This window comes from Vespa velutina, chromosome 2 (genome assembly GCF_912470025.1).
Source record: "Vespa velutina chromosome 2, iVesVel2.1, whole genome shotgun sequence".
Lineage (NCBI taxonomy): Eukaryota > Metazoa > Arthropoda > Insecta > Hymenoptera > Vespidae > Vespa > Vespa velutina.
This window is the reverse complement of record NC_062189.1, coordinates 11,027,547-11,043,715: the sequence shown is the minus strand read 5'-3', so window position 1 is coordinate 11,043,715 and position 16,169 is coordinate 11,027,547. Positions and strand designations below refer to the sequence as shown.

The window sequence follows — 16,169 nt, the reverse complement described above, 5'->3', positions numbered from 1 at the left end:
AAGATACTTTGATTTAAGATAAACTTATGCGACGGTGTTTTCCCTTGTTTTTTATAATACACAAATACATGAGTGCAGAACAAGCTCGTGTAGTATAGAACAAAAAAATATTGCATTTATCTTGCTTTGGCAAAGAAATATATAAAATATATTTAACAAAGAAATTCATACTTTCTTGCAAGTTAACGATTTCATTATAAGTTTATTTTCTTTTTTATTTCTTTTTTATTGTGTCTACGAGATTTTGATAATTCTTTGAGATATTACGTAGTAGTGTTATAAAAAAGTGTACCATGTGAATACAGAAGGTGACAAGATAGAAAAAAAGAAAGATTAATTTTTTTTCGATTGGAAGGAACACCAGACGCGACTCGTGTATAACTTCTGGGATCAACGCAATAATACATTTACTGATTTAACGAGTAAAAAGACAAATAGATGAGCGAAAAGCTTAATCAAACAGCAACATCACAGTGTACATATATTACTATGGTAGATGCCAAAAAAATCATAGTACATTCACACGCACACGTAACATATATACACATACACACGATATTCGACTCATACGTACATACACACATACACGAGAAAACATCTAAGATCTACATCTTAAATGCGCAAAAAAGAGAAACAGTTGAACAGGCCACAATTTATGTATCACACTCAAGTAAAAATAAGTTAATAAGAGAATAAATAAACGAAATTTCTATAATCCGCGATTATTCCATACGAGATAACAGGTTACGTAATAGTAAAAAAAAAGAATACTGTGAAAGAGAGTGGCAAATAAATAACAAATGAACTGTTTATCTGTGACTGGCAAAAATGCCGGCTTATTTATAAAATAAATATAATGATGAAATATGAAACAAGAGGAACCACTATGGTATCGATTATGATTACAATTATTCAAAATATTACTACTATTACTGTCCTTTTTTATTATGAACTTTTACATAAACTTTAAATATGAAATGATCATCGTCAAACGTATGCAGTATGTTAGGAGAAAATATTATATTCGATAATCATTTAATTTATATAGGAGAAACGTATTAAAAAAAAAAGAGAATATACCAATGCGTTCGTTTGTATCGTTATACACGATATATATATATATATATATATATATATATATGTATGTATATATAATTAATTTATTATACATTAACGAGTTTCAAAGAAATGAGATAAATTATATTAAAGGTGACAATTGTAAGATGAAGATAAACAAAGCAAAAAAATTAACAAAGTTATTAATGGCTGCCTTTGTCGTACTATGTGTATGTATATATGTATGTGTACATATATGTGTGTATATATATATATATATGTATGTATGTATGTATGTATGTATGTATGTATGTATGTATGTATGTATGTATGTATGTATGTATGTATGTATGTATGTATGTATGTATGTATGTATGTATGTATGTATGTATGTATGTATGTATGTATGTATGTATGTGTATGTATGTATGTATGTATGTATGTATGTATGTATGTATGTGTATGTATGTATGTGTATGTATGTATGTATGTGTATGTATGTATGTATGTATGTATGTATGTATGTATGTATGTATGTATGTATGTATGTATGTATGTATCTATACACACATACTCGTACACACATTTTTAGAGATACGTTGATGGAATAGTTAAACATATGAAACGAAATAATAACCGAAACATAGAAATTGCGTGCACGATGACTAGCGAAAATAATCGTTGATGGCTACTAACTTTAACAGATGATATATTTATATTAAATGCAATATTATTAGTATTTTAAATACACAGAGAGACGATGCATCTAACTAAAGTACTCTAGGTAGAATACATAGGGAAAATACTAGCCGTTTTTGCTATTACAGTCCTTGTTCGCGTGGACTATGGTTTCTTCTCAGGGTTGTTATCATTCTTTTTTCTTTCTTTCCTTTCATGTATCGTGTTTCATACGTTTTTTTATTTTTTTAGCAAATATTCGTTTGCTCGTCAAATTTGTGTCTTCTCCTAAAATATTTTTTTCTGTCTCTTGCTTTTTTTTCTTTTTTCTTTTTTCTTTTTTCTTTTTTCTTTTCTCTTTTCTCTATTGTATTTTTGGTGCGTTGACATCAGGATAAAATCCCTATTTCACACTCAGTATTCGAAAAGAACTTTGCAAAGTTTCTAACAATCTAACATTCTAATAATACCATATCAATGGGAAAGGACTAAACATAGTTAGTGTTGTCAAAGGATCGACGCTTTTCCAAATAGAACTGATCTTTTTTGAACTTTTTCTTTTTTGCTTAATTGTAAGTGGAAAAAAGAGCCAAGGAAAAGCTCACAATCCAATCGATTAGTCGACGTTTACTTAAAAAATGAAATTACTTCCGATTTGTGCTTAGCGAGATAAAGAAGATCAATTAGATTCAATCATTTTAGATGGAGATAGAGAATGGAGGAGATTGTAAAGAAATTTCAAGTCATTATTTCTTCTAAGTAATTGTATATAAAATATCAGTTTTTATAACTGCTCGATCTTTTTTACTGTTCTTTATCTTTACGGTCAATTTTAATATCGAAGCTTTGCTTTTCTTTTCTTTCACACACACACACACACACACACACACACACACACACACACACACACACACACACACACACACACACACACACACACACACACACACACACATGGATAGATATCTCAGTTTTCTTTGCATTTCATAATTTTTCTAAGTAATTGATAATTAAGTATATAGACGAATTGTATAAAATCATCTAGTAGTAATGTTATGAACGAGGAATGAAATTAAAAAAAAAAATAATATAATGATGCAACTTAGCTCATCTCTCTTTCTCTCATTCTCTTATTTGTTTTGTTTTTCTTTCTTTCTTTTTTTCTTTTTGACTTAACTAGCTGATAAATAGGAGTATTTGGTATTTAAATAAAAGTTTTCTTGAATATATATAGTAATTCCGGGGGGCGTTAAATATGTCTGTATCTTTACGTTATATTCACAATTGACGCCCCACCCATTGAAGACTGGTCGTAATAAATAAATACATAATAAACAGTTAAATTCTTAATAACCGTCTTGCAGTATCTCGATAATGTCGTTTAAATTATTATGCATGTGTTGTTGTTCTGTCGCTTTTTTAAAAAATATAAACACTTGTTAACAAGCAGCGATACTATGGCTATGTAGCATTTTAAATATTCTCGTTATCTTTAAACGCTTGCTTGGATAAACACAATTTATTCATTATTATGAATACTTTTTATGGTTAGGTGCATATCTTTATTAAACGGATCTAGAATATTATACATTTTGCGTTTAGTATAGTGAACAGAATATAGGTATTTTCTTTTTTTCGTACTTTTTCGAGCACAAGATATAGATAGTCGTCGTTATGGTCGTCGTATAGTAGTATATCAACGTTGTTTCATACGTTAAAATTTCTTTTTTTAAACGAACCTTAGTAATTATTGTAACTTGATTTAGGGTTTAATATAAATCGGCGTTAATTATATTGTATCTATACAACACACTGCCAGTCAAAGTCTGTTTTTCTAAAATTCTTATTTTGTTTCTTTTTTTAACACAGAAAACACTAATTCTTCTATTTTTTACTTTTCTTTTAATATTTTTTCTTAAACGAACTTGGTATAGATACATGTATAGAATTGATTAATCATATTATGCTTTTCTTTCGTTGTTTATTTAAAACAAAATAAAATAACAAAAAATTAACAACAACAATAACAAATACAATGAAGAACTGACAAAGCATAGTACTAATTACTCACGTGCATTTGATAAAAGGATCGCCAAAGTTACAAAAGTGTTACCGAAAATGGCGCTAAAATGATAAACGGACAAATTAAAAATCGAGATTGACCGATAATGTAAGACGTAAATATGTGTCATATATACATGAAATATTCTAAATTACGTTTACATAGATGCAATTAAGGAGGTTATATTATAATTATAAAAGTGATTTCTCTGCGAGTCTGATAGAACAATGTAAATTATTATCGTAAAGAGATATAAAGTAAAGAAGAAAAAAAAATAAATCCTAGAATATTAATGAGTGAGTTTTACATAAGAGAAATTCTAAAATATGTTTACGTTAGGTACACCAAGCTAAGTGTGTGAAAATTATATTGTGTAACTAAATTATATTGTGTAGCTAAACGATTTAGTGACATATTGTGTGCGCCAAAAACAAACATAAAAATAATCAACTCGCGTACAGACGGTACATGGACACCGAGCCACCCAAAGAAAAACACATACATACATGACACAGACGTTGCACGCCACGTACACACGTAAACAAAATGCATGCATGCACGCATTTACACACTGTTTTACATGTACTTAAGTAATGAAAAATTCATACAGATTACGATGGGAATAATTAGGGAAGAAAATAAGGAGGGAGGGAAGGAAGGAAGGAATAGCGATTCTTGACAAAGAGAGTTACATTAGCGAATTGAAATGAGAATTATGGAGTTAAATAAAATCTGAGGATTGGGAGGGAAGGGGAACGATAGGAGACGGGAAAGTGTACATTAATATAAAGTTGTTCGAATACGTATCTAATTGTGTATAAGACAGTGGAAATGGAGATCTTTGAATTGCAACGTGAGAGCCACTAAAATAAAAATCTTTATTTCAAATAAAAGAAATACGCTATCTTGATTTCGTTCGTTGGGTGTGATTGGAAGGTTTTTGATGTAGTGGATGGAATTCCTACAGTTGGAATGCTTTATCTCGCATGAAATAAAAATCTATCGATCTACTTTTATCATGTTTTTTAGTGTGAAGTATAAGATTAATAAACGTAAAGTCGATAATGGTTATAATAATGATAAATGAAATTATTAACTGTAATACATGACCTATATATTTATAACTTCTAGTGTTGTATTGGTAAGATCGTGTGCCCCCCTACGAGCTAAGAAAACAAAACTACAAAAAAGTGAATAGTTGTAGACGGATGATAGATAATGAAAGTCAATGAGTAATAAGTATAGTCGTAATTTTGAAACGAATGGTAAAGCCCATGGTTTATGTACCATCGTTCGGCCGTGTTTCCCATTCGTTTCAAAGCAATGATACTTTAAAGAAGAAAAAAAGAGAAACAAGTCTATACTCGCAACGCTTTCTATTCGCCTTATTCCCAGTGCCCGCTATTTATGGTCTGTCTGTAATTTTAAAAGGAGCCGGGTATTCGACTCTTGTTTTTTTCTTTATTCCGCTGTTATTTTTCGGCAACACATTATAAGAGAAAATCTAATGAATGAAAAATAGTCGATAGTAACGTGGTTAACAAATGAATGAACGAAAAAAATATGAAAATAGAAAAACAGATCACTTTCTGGTGACAATGAGCAAACTTATGACGATGAGTCGAATACCCTGCAACTGGAGACAGAGAGTACATAGTTCGAGTACAGGCCAGAGCGCATTGTCTCTGTTCTCTATCTATCTCTCATTTTTTGTCTCAAGATAAACACTCTGTAGTGTTGTATAAGAGAGTAGTATAAAGAAACAAAAAGAAGAAACACAATAGTATGGAAAGGATATGTGTAGGAGGTATCGTTTCACGATTTAATGATTATGAGAATTAAAGTAAACAGAAAAAAACGATGGACATGATAAGCAAAAAAAAAATAATAAGAAAAAACCGCTATTTGTCGCGACAACCTTATAACATAATAAGGTTAATATTAATTAACGATCGATTAAGAATGATTATTAAAATCACACACGTACGAGGTATGTTGAGAAGAAGACAGTACACATATTTACATGCTATTCTTAACAATGTATATGTCTATTCATCACAACATATATGTATGTAACACGCAGTTTTAAGCTTGCTCGTGTGAATGTACGTTTCTTAAAGTACATTTTTATGTATATATACATTTACACATATTCGCATACGTACGTACCCATGTACGTATGTATACGTAATTGATACAGCATTAACAATTTTTCTCCTCTTTTTGTTTGTTTTTTTCTCAAGAGATATGTACATTGCATGCACGAATCTATCGTGTACGGATATGTGAATATATACGTATATGTAAACACACGATATACACACGTAATAACACTCATCCAATCTCATAAGATCAAAGATAATTTTCATTTTCTTTTTTTTTTTTTTTTTTCTTTTTTTTTCTCTTTCTTTTTTTTCTTATAAAGAAAAGAAGACAGCAAAAAGCATTTCGCAGTGTGTATACATAAACTTTTGATCCTTAAACGAGAGGAGGTGAAAATCGTGGGAATACGAAAAAAAAACACAACTTTTTTTCGTTTGAGAAAAAAGAGAAAAAATAGGGTTCAATCAATCGAAACGAGTCATCTACTTATTTTCTTATGGATGAACAAGAGTAGAAAGTTTGGATGAGAGTCGAGAGAGGAGAAAGAGGAGGATAAGTGAAAATCTGAAAGCGGACAGAGTAATCGAGAGTACAGTCAGAAAAAGAGAAAAAAATATACATGTGAATCAAAAAGAAAAAGAAAAATTCGATTGCATGCATTTGATGTCATTGTAGCAGTTTTAATTATTCATTTATTCATTGACAACAACATTATTAGTCGATGAACTTTTTCATTAGAAAATTTTGCATAAACGAAAAAAAGTAAGAAGAAAGGATTTCGATTTGATTTTGCCACGAGAATTTCAAGACGCATGTTTTTAGTCATGTTTATATGAGAAACGTACTGTTTAAGTTATTCTATTGTATAAAATAATTAAAGCTACGTTCGGTATAAAGAATAAATAAGTAAATAAGTGTAAAATTGTACAAACGATCATCCGTTAGCAAAGCAGTCAGATTTTAGGATCAAGCGAATGGAAATATGAGTACATATACATATACTTACACGAACCCACAAAGATATACACGCAGATACATAGGTAAATAAATGAATTAAAAGCGCGGATTCGAAATCAATGTAATAGTAAAATACGAAAGAGAATGATTAAAGATAATCCCGTTATTATCTATGCGCGAACACATATGTACAGGATGAATCATGTAACGTGATCAAAAATATTGGATTTAAATAAAATTCTTTCATTTATTATTCAAACAGTTTAAAATAACATAATAAAAGCTAATTACACTTTTATAAATCAATATTTCATCAGTTTTTCAGGATATTCATGTTACATGAGTTCAATCTATACACACACATATCTACGCAATATGCATATATAAGTTCTCCATTTTTTTTTTCTTTTTTCTTTTTTCTTTTTTTTTTTTTTTTTTTTTTTTTTATATCACAGATACATAAAAACACGAGAGTATCGTATCAAAGTTAACAAGGGTACTTTACAGTATGTACTTCAAGATAAATCAAAGAGCAGAAACGCTCACTGCTGATTACGTGTTCCATATATACATAGTAATATGTTTAAACGTACTGTACCGATGACTATAAGCGTAACACTTCTCTAGGATTAAAAGAATGACGATCGTAGAAGCAAGAGAAAAAAAAGAGTATAGAAAACGCGTTAAAGTTCTTTTTTTAAAGTTCGTCGTCGAATATACCTCATATACGATAATAAATGATAATCTTTGTGCAAAAATATTTTAGAGTGAGTTTTTATGAGGAAGGAAGGGAGAGAGGAGGAACGATCGGTTTTTAATTTTTTAGTTTTATATCCAGAAGTTCCTAATCATCATAACGTAAATAAAATTTACTATGGCGAAATACCATCGTGTTAACAAACTACTTTACTTTTTAATCTTCTAATCATGCAGAAAAAAAAATAAACAAAATATTTTACGATACGCGTTACTCTGCGTTACGATAGAAACGAGAATAGTTGATTATAGTCATATTTAAAAATCGGAAGAAAACACAACGCGACGAGAAAACGCATTATTAATGAATAAGGAAAAGAAAAAGAGATAAACAGAAACATTCTGAAAAATCGTACTCATTAATGCTATATTTATACTTACTACATATTTACGATATGTTTCTACCTACGACGATCTCCCTTCCCGTTGTGCGGCTGTGAGTTAATAATACTTCTGGATAATTTAGGAAAATCGTAATTAAAAAAGGTTAGAGAGAGTCCGAAGAGAGGCGGAGCAATGGGAAAAAGGAAAACGCCGATTGACGAAGACGCGCGCGAGATTTTCGTCTAATTAAGTTCTAAGTAATTAAGTCGCAAAAGTCATGAAAGTAAAGAATAAGGAATAAATACGAAAGAAAATCTATACGCGTCAAACAAAGATTTTACGTACATACATACACACACACACACACATGCGCGCGCGTAAATACACAAATCCATAAAAAAAGAAAGAGGGAGATTTCAAAAACTCATAATCGTTAGGACAGTCTCACTAGCTCGCGATTAGATATTTCTCTTGAAATAAGTCAGCCTCTAAGTCATTTGGGACCCGAAAGAAATTTTTTCGATTAAATGCTAGTTAGTTTAATCGTAAAAATCCGTAGTTAATATTGGCGCTACAAGAAAGGAATGTTTAAGATATTGCGTGATAAGGGTTAAAAAAACGATATGAGAGAAAGAAAATAAAATAAAGAAAATAAAAAGAATGGAAACACTGATGGCCGGTATAATAAGTGGGAGAGAAAAGAGTGTCGAGAATAAGCACCATAAACGAGCCTTAATCCATAATTTACAATTTTGCGTAGTATGTAATAATGGTTATTAAAAAAGAAAAAAAAATAAAATAAAACATTAGCTGGTACGTCCAGGTGCGAAGATAAGCGAAACTTACATAGGATTGTTATTATGGAAACACTAATTAAGGAATTAAAGGTAATGTTTAATTAGCGATTTAAATGATCAATACGATCTTTCAGACTGCAGTACGTAAAATGTGTGCGCATTTAACGAATATAAAAAAATAAACGAATGTGCAAGCCCGATGTATTAATGAATTCCTCGATACCATAGGTTATCTGTTGCATTTAAAAACAAGTAACGTGAAAGTGATGATCGTTTCGATAAACATGACTAAATATCCGCGATTCGATGATCATCTGACGTGAAATTGTTAATCTTATTTTTCTTGTCGTGAAAAAAGAACAAAAGGGGAAAAATACAGACAAATATTAATCGATATACTGCTTTCACCTCCTCTATTCTTAAAGGATTTTTGAAACGTGAAAATTTGTGGATGGCCAATTTCATTTTTTATTTTTTATTATTTCGTTTTTTTTTTGTAACTTGTTAATTGCTATTTTTCATCTTTGTATTAACAATTCAGTCTATTTGATATTTTTTTGCTTTTTAATCAATCAATTTATAGACGATACACATGCACGTACACATAGGTACACAGAATGGCATACGAAACACACATACACATCCTTGTTTATTGCGTCTTTGAGTTCTTATTATGAAACAGGAAAGAAATGGAAAAGAAAGATCTTTGAAAATATTCTATAAAAAACATTCTTAACTGCGTATACTTCTACATTCTCTCATTCGCGATTACGTTTGATATGGAAATATTGTCGAGACACTCGAGAATTTGATTGTATAATTGGTGATCGATAAAAGATTCTTTATATACTGTTGTAGTTACTAATTTTTATGTAGTATTGCTACTACTACTATTAATATATTTACGTATAAAAGTCCTGTATTGCTGACCAGAAAAGATCGATACTTTACAAATACATCATGACAAACAAAATGAAGAAGAGAGACAGTCTATATGTATGTGTGTGTGAGAAAGAGAGAGAGAGAGAGAGAGAGAGAGAAAGAGTAAAATATTGAAGCTATTTTCGATTTGTTGCCGTTTCCTTAATTACTGATTAGGATCGAAGAAAAGCCGTACTTTCGCATTAATTTGTTTAATCATTTTTTATACAATATATCTCAAGAATTATAACTTATCATGTTTTAATTGCACATTTTTTTGCGTTAAGAATATGTAATGTTAATAATAATAATAATAATAATATTAATAATAATAATAATAATAATAATAATAATAATAATAATAATAAATATAATTAATATCCGTGGTTATAGCATTTTATCGAGGCTACTCGTTATAAATATAAAATGGCACATTTTTAAATTAAAAACCAAGCAAAAAATATAGTTTAAGTTTTATAAAAAAGAATAGAGAGATCTCAACTCAATCAATTTTTTAATGAGCTTATATATTTGTTTTATATAGTTATACTGATTTAAACGGTTATATAGAAGATTGAAACGGACGAGTTAAAATTTTTTTTAATTATTATTATTTTTTTTTGTCTTTTTTTTTTAGGATATTAGGACAGCGAGAGAGAGGGGGGGAGAGCATGATTGTTGTGCGAGTGTGGTGTGCGAAAAAGACAGAAATAAAAAAAGGGAGTACGCATATAAATAAATAAGAACTATAATTAATTATTTTACATTTTTTACTATTATACATATGAGACTAAGTTATGCACGTAATGAGTGCACAGAACAATACGAATTTTTCTCAAAGACACGACTGATTAGGTGAATGTCTCGTCATAAGTTTTTATTCTCGATATGGTTTACGATGATGGTTAACATGTGGTATGCTCGTGAATACTTTTTAAACGGTCTAGTTTAAATGAAATTCTCTCTTTGTCTGTGCCTAAGAATAGAAAATGATCAATTTATCATGAGACTGGGAAGGTGATTTAGATAATGAGGAAACGCGTTTGAACGAACATCGTGTTTGCGGAGTTTCGATAAAATAAGAACAAAAAAAAAGTGAATACATTTTACGTATCCAAATGTCTTGCCGTTCTCAAATTATATTTAACTTGTATTGATTTTATTATTATATATATATTTTTTTATTTATAAATGCATACTTTCAAAATGCAAAACACTCCGTGGCCATGTTTTTAAAGACATCATCGTCAAGGCTTAAGGAATTGGCGAAAAAAACGCGATATCGTTAACATAGATCGTCTAATTATCAATATAAGGGATAATTTCTCTGTACAAATGTAATATAAATTAATTGCGCAATTATCTTCATCCGGAAAATGGGTAAGGAAGACTACTTTTATTCTCGTTTTTAATTACTCGTAAACGCAATATATTATATAGTAAAGGTGTCTCCGTTAGGGACGAACTAAATGTTGTAAGTTCAAGACACGTGAAATATGATTATAATATCAATAATTAAGGTATCGATTACTATTGAATTAATTATTTAATTAATTAAAGATTAACTCGAAATAAGGCCATCGCGTAGGGGAAGTATTAAAAATAATGACTTTTGAGAGAAAGATGAGAATGAAAGTAAGAGAAAAAGATGATATTTTTAATAAATCAATAAAATATGCCAACCATTGTGTTCTCCAGAAAAATCATATTTATTCCGTCATTTTTAAGTAATAGGAACAACAACAAAAAAGAAAGAGAGGAAAAATCGGAACAAAGATACGTATTTAACTCTCATTGCTTGATTGCCGTAATTCAATTCTCATTATTATAGAGAAGAAATTAATATTAACGAAACGTGATAATGGAATATAAAAAGTAAGTTAAATAATCGAGTGTATTGTGCAAAAGATAGACGTGTGTGGCGCAAATTGATTGACCATAAATCTATGTTATATTTTTTCTTTTTTCTCGATTTTTTTTCAAATATTTAAACTTTTAATCGAATCGTTGCTCCAAGAAGAACATTAACAAAAGAAATAGCGGTGAAAATACACACGAATATCGTGACAAATCGTCGTAATAAAAAATTAAAATATTTTTTTTTTTTTAATTTAGAGTGAAAAAGTAAATAAAAAGTATATATACATGCTCTAAAAAATATATAAATAATAGTTTTTGAGGCATGACACTGTGAGAATTTATTTAAATTATTTGCTAAATCTTTAAAATAAATGATATAGTATTTTTGCAATATTTCCTTTTTTAAAAGCTACATAACTTATAGCAAATAGTTGCTATACTTACGTAGGAAAAGGGAATGGAAACATATAAAAAGAAAGGAATTTTATCGCAGTCAAACCGTCATTAATAATTAAGGGAGAAGGAAGTAGGAATCGAGTGTCAAGGCAATATTTCCAAATCAACGCGTCTTCTTCTTTTTCCCTTCCATAAATTTTAAGAATAACAACTCTTCAACCTAATTGAAAAATATATTTAATGGAACTCGGCCTTTTTCCACAGTGTGACTAATCGCTCTTATCTTTTTCTCGTGTATTTTCCTTAAAGTTTCAAAATCGTGACTAAAAGATGGAAGCTCACACAAAGAGAGAAAGAGAGGGAGGGGGGATGTACTGACGTAAAAAGCAAAAGGGTAAAAAGATAAATCTTATATAAAAAGATGGATAACATAATAATAACAATTAGAAATGAAGAGTTTTCGTTTTTTAAATAAAATACGATATTAAAAAGAACAATAAAACTATTTTTTTTAGGTATAATTATATCAAATATATATATATATATATATTGACGTCCTATGACGACTGAAAGCTTCTTCTGTTATGATCTAATGGTGGGAGGATGCTAGAAGTCTAATTAGGGGAGGGTAAAATACATCGATATTTCCGATAAACTTTTACTTTTGCACATATCTTACATTGTACGGCTATCCATTGAATTTCCTATCCTTTTTATCCTTCCCTCGAAGACACATTAAACGATGGAACTGTTACTATTATTAGTAGAATTACTGTTATATTACTACTGCTGCTATCATCATTACAATTGTTTACTACTACTATTACTACTACTGCTATCATTACTCTTATAACTGTTACTATCACTACTATTACAACCACCACCACCATCATCACCACTACTACTACTACCAATACTACTACTACTACTACTACTACTACTACTATTACTACTACTACTACTACTACTACTACTACTACTACTACTACTACTACTACTACTACTATTATTATTATTATTATTATTATTATTATTATTATTATTATTATTATTATTATTATTATTATTATTATTATTATTATTATTATTATTGCTACTACTACTACAATTATTACTATTGCTACTATTGCTATTACTATTACTGTCACCACCACTATTTTTTATCACTATTATTCTATTATTACTATTATTATTATTATTATTATTATTATTATTATTATTATTATTATTATTATTATTATTATTATTACTACCGGTTATATTATTAATAATTATTATTTTTATTATCGATCGTTACACGTGCGTGCACGCGCATATGCACTCATTCAGACACACACACACTACATACACACGTACAATAATATTACTTAACAATGTTCTAATAAATTAATTAATTAATTGATACTTAAGATATTATATAAATAATATTAATAATAATGATTATAATGATATATATTATATATATATAAATATATATATACATATATAAATATAAAAATATAATGATGATAAGTTGATATGCTGATAACTATTACGATGACATAATTACAATATAGAGAAAATGGATTACTATTCGTAAAATATACTGGTATATATATAGATTATGAGGATGATTAAATAGAAAATTATATTAATGAAAAAAAGATGCACATCTTCTCAATTGACATCCAAACAAATCTTTTCCCCTTTCATTAGATTAATTGTTGTCGTCGTCGTCGTCGTCGTCGTCGTCGTCGTCGTCGTCGTCGTCGTCGTCGTCGTCGTCGTCGTCGTCGTCGTCGTCGTCGTCGTCGTTGTCTTTTAATATATACTTATTATATATAGATATCGCTATTTATAGTAATTTACTATTTATGCGGTCGACGAACTTAAAACGTTACACATACATAGTTACAGTTTTAATTGAAAATAGGTTTCAAAATATAGGACGATAACGATGCTGAAAATAGAACCTGAATTAAAAATTGAATAAACATGAGCAGAAAACAAGTATGGTTAATATGTGAATATGAGAATGATAAATAAAAAAAGAAGTGGATGTGCATTGATGAATGACTTGGTGAAAAAGAGAGAAAGAGAACGGATGCGATAGGAAATGAAAAGAAACGAGCAAATCAGTGTTTCTTTCGATTAAGTTAGATGTACTCTTTTTACTCGTGTAATTGTCAACTTTCTGATTTTTTTTGCTATACTCTCCTATTTACTCGTACGAGAGGAGGAGGCATAAAATTTTAAAAGACATTTTTTTTAATGGCCCACGATTAATGACGGATATATATTGAACATTTTTATAGCTCAACCGTTAAAACAGTATTATGATTTCATTTGCTATCTGTATTATTTTTGATCTAATCGTTATCGTTAGAATTGAATTCTGTCCTTCCACAAGTAGTCCATTATATTATATAAAGCCATCGTACGAATATCGTTTGACAATATTAGTAAATAGGTTAGAGAAAGATTAACAAATAAGAAACATTTTAATGTTTTGTAGTGTTTTATGTGCGTTTGAACCGATCGTTGTCGAACTCCAACTTCGAATCTCTGAAATATGTTTTTTAAATCAAGACAAGCAGAGAAAGAGAGAGAGAGAGAGAGAGAGAGAATTATGAAGAAAACGTAATCTCAGGTTCAAGAAAGATTCGGTATATATTTAATGGGGTACTTCAGAAGCTGTCTGCTTGAAATACCTAACCATTGTATAGATCTTTACTTTGAAATTTTATTTTATATAGATTATTCATATATTCGTATTATATCTATTACGTATACACATATTCATCCTTTATGATAGTGATCTGGTCTAAGAGTGTTTTTAAGCTTATAAGTTTCGTTTAAGTTTATTTTATTCGTATAAATTTAGTTTATTATCTGCAAATACGTGTCTCTCTCTATTCTTTTCCTACTTTCTCTATTTCTTTCTCTCTCTTTCTTTTTTCTATCTTTCTTCCCTGCCCTCTTCCCTTGCTTTTTTATTTAAAATTTTATTTATTTTATTTAAAATTTTTTATTTAAAAGCAGGGATTGAAACAATTTTAAAAATAACTATTTCAAACTGTTATATATGAGTTTTAACTGAAACATTTTTGAGAATCAAAGAAACGTTACAATTGTTTTGAATATATAACGATTCCCGCCTATATCGATTTTTGTTTCGGTTTTATAATTGTTATTTTTAATTATATTACGGTTACGGTTCGGTTTTACTTAATATATGATACATATTATTTTAATTCTTATTGATTTTTTTTTTTTTTTTTTTTTGATTTAGCACAAATGTTAATATGTACTAAAATATGAAATAAAGTTGTTACGTTTTTCGGTTTATTTAATGTATTTCGAGGAGTGGACTAAATAATCAAATATATATAAATTCGATTGGGTTTGGTGCCTTGACTGGTTTCCCTCTTCGTATTACTGATGAAAATCTTGATTGTTCAATTTTTTATTTACAATTATTTTCATCTATGAATAAAAAATGTAGAATATTTTATCTGAACATTCCTTTACTTTGGGAATTTTCCATACATATTTAACAGCAATAAGTATTTTCTAAGATTCTTTTACTGTGTCCTTGAGTCTTTCCAAGTTCCCGAAATAAAGTGAATCCGCATATAAGCTGCTTTGGAAAATGATAAATTTTGATTACATCTATTTATTTAAAAAAAAGGCGATATCAGCGTAGATGACTAACTAATCCTACTTTTTTTTCATATCGATTTCATTAAAAAATTTTAGATGTTAACATTTTTGCAAAGTCAATAAGAGAATCAATAAAAACCGAATTATATATTAAATAGAATCGAACTGTAACCGATAAAAAATCGAAAAATAACAGTTATAGAACCAATATGATACTGGTTCTAAAAGACAAAAACTGTTTTCAACCTCTCTTCAAAAGTAAGCTCAGACTGTCCTACTGTGGACAAAAGCGTCCTTTTGTTCTTTTTAAAACTAGCTCGAATCTTAAAGCATCATAATCACATATATACGTATCACATGGAAATAATCCTACCTTTATCCTATTTTTTTCCCACAGACACCTCTCCGATCCCAAAATTCAAAAATACCGAAACCGGAAGTCCGACATTCATTCCAAACGGAGACGCAGCCCCAGGACCTCAACGATTTTCTTTGACTCAACACACGAACTATCATCCCTATAGGCGCTAATTATCAATGAGAAGTTGACAACATAAGAAACTTAGATCCTAGATAAAGATTCACGTAGAGAGAGTAGAGAAGAGAAAGAGAAAAAA

General features: G+C 29.2%; 1 protein-coding gene across 8 annotated transcripts in view; it reads left to right on the top strand.

Moving 5' to 3' along the window:
- LOC124957905 (heterogeneous nuclear ribonucleoprotein 27C-like) overlaps window positions 1-16,169 on the top strand; it is a 47,839-nt gene that overhangs the window by 12,311 nt on the left and 19,359 nt on the right. Inside the window, exon 8 of one of the 8 annotated variants that reach the window (XM_047515421.1) lies at window positions 15,950-16,169. This exon is cut by the window's right edge and continues 200 nt beyond it. The exons of 6 other annotated variants lie outside the window; for them this stretch is intronic. In XM_047515421.1, coding sequence (XP_047371377.1) covers window positions 15,950-16,083 — 134 coding nt within the window. In that variant the 3' untranslated portion in view covers window positions 16,084-16,169. Of the gene's footprint in view, window positions 1-10,291; window positions 11,338-15,949 lie in introns of those variants that run through there. One more of the 8 variants, XM_047515427.1, reaches the window with a different exon arrangement.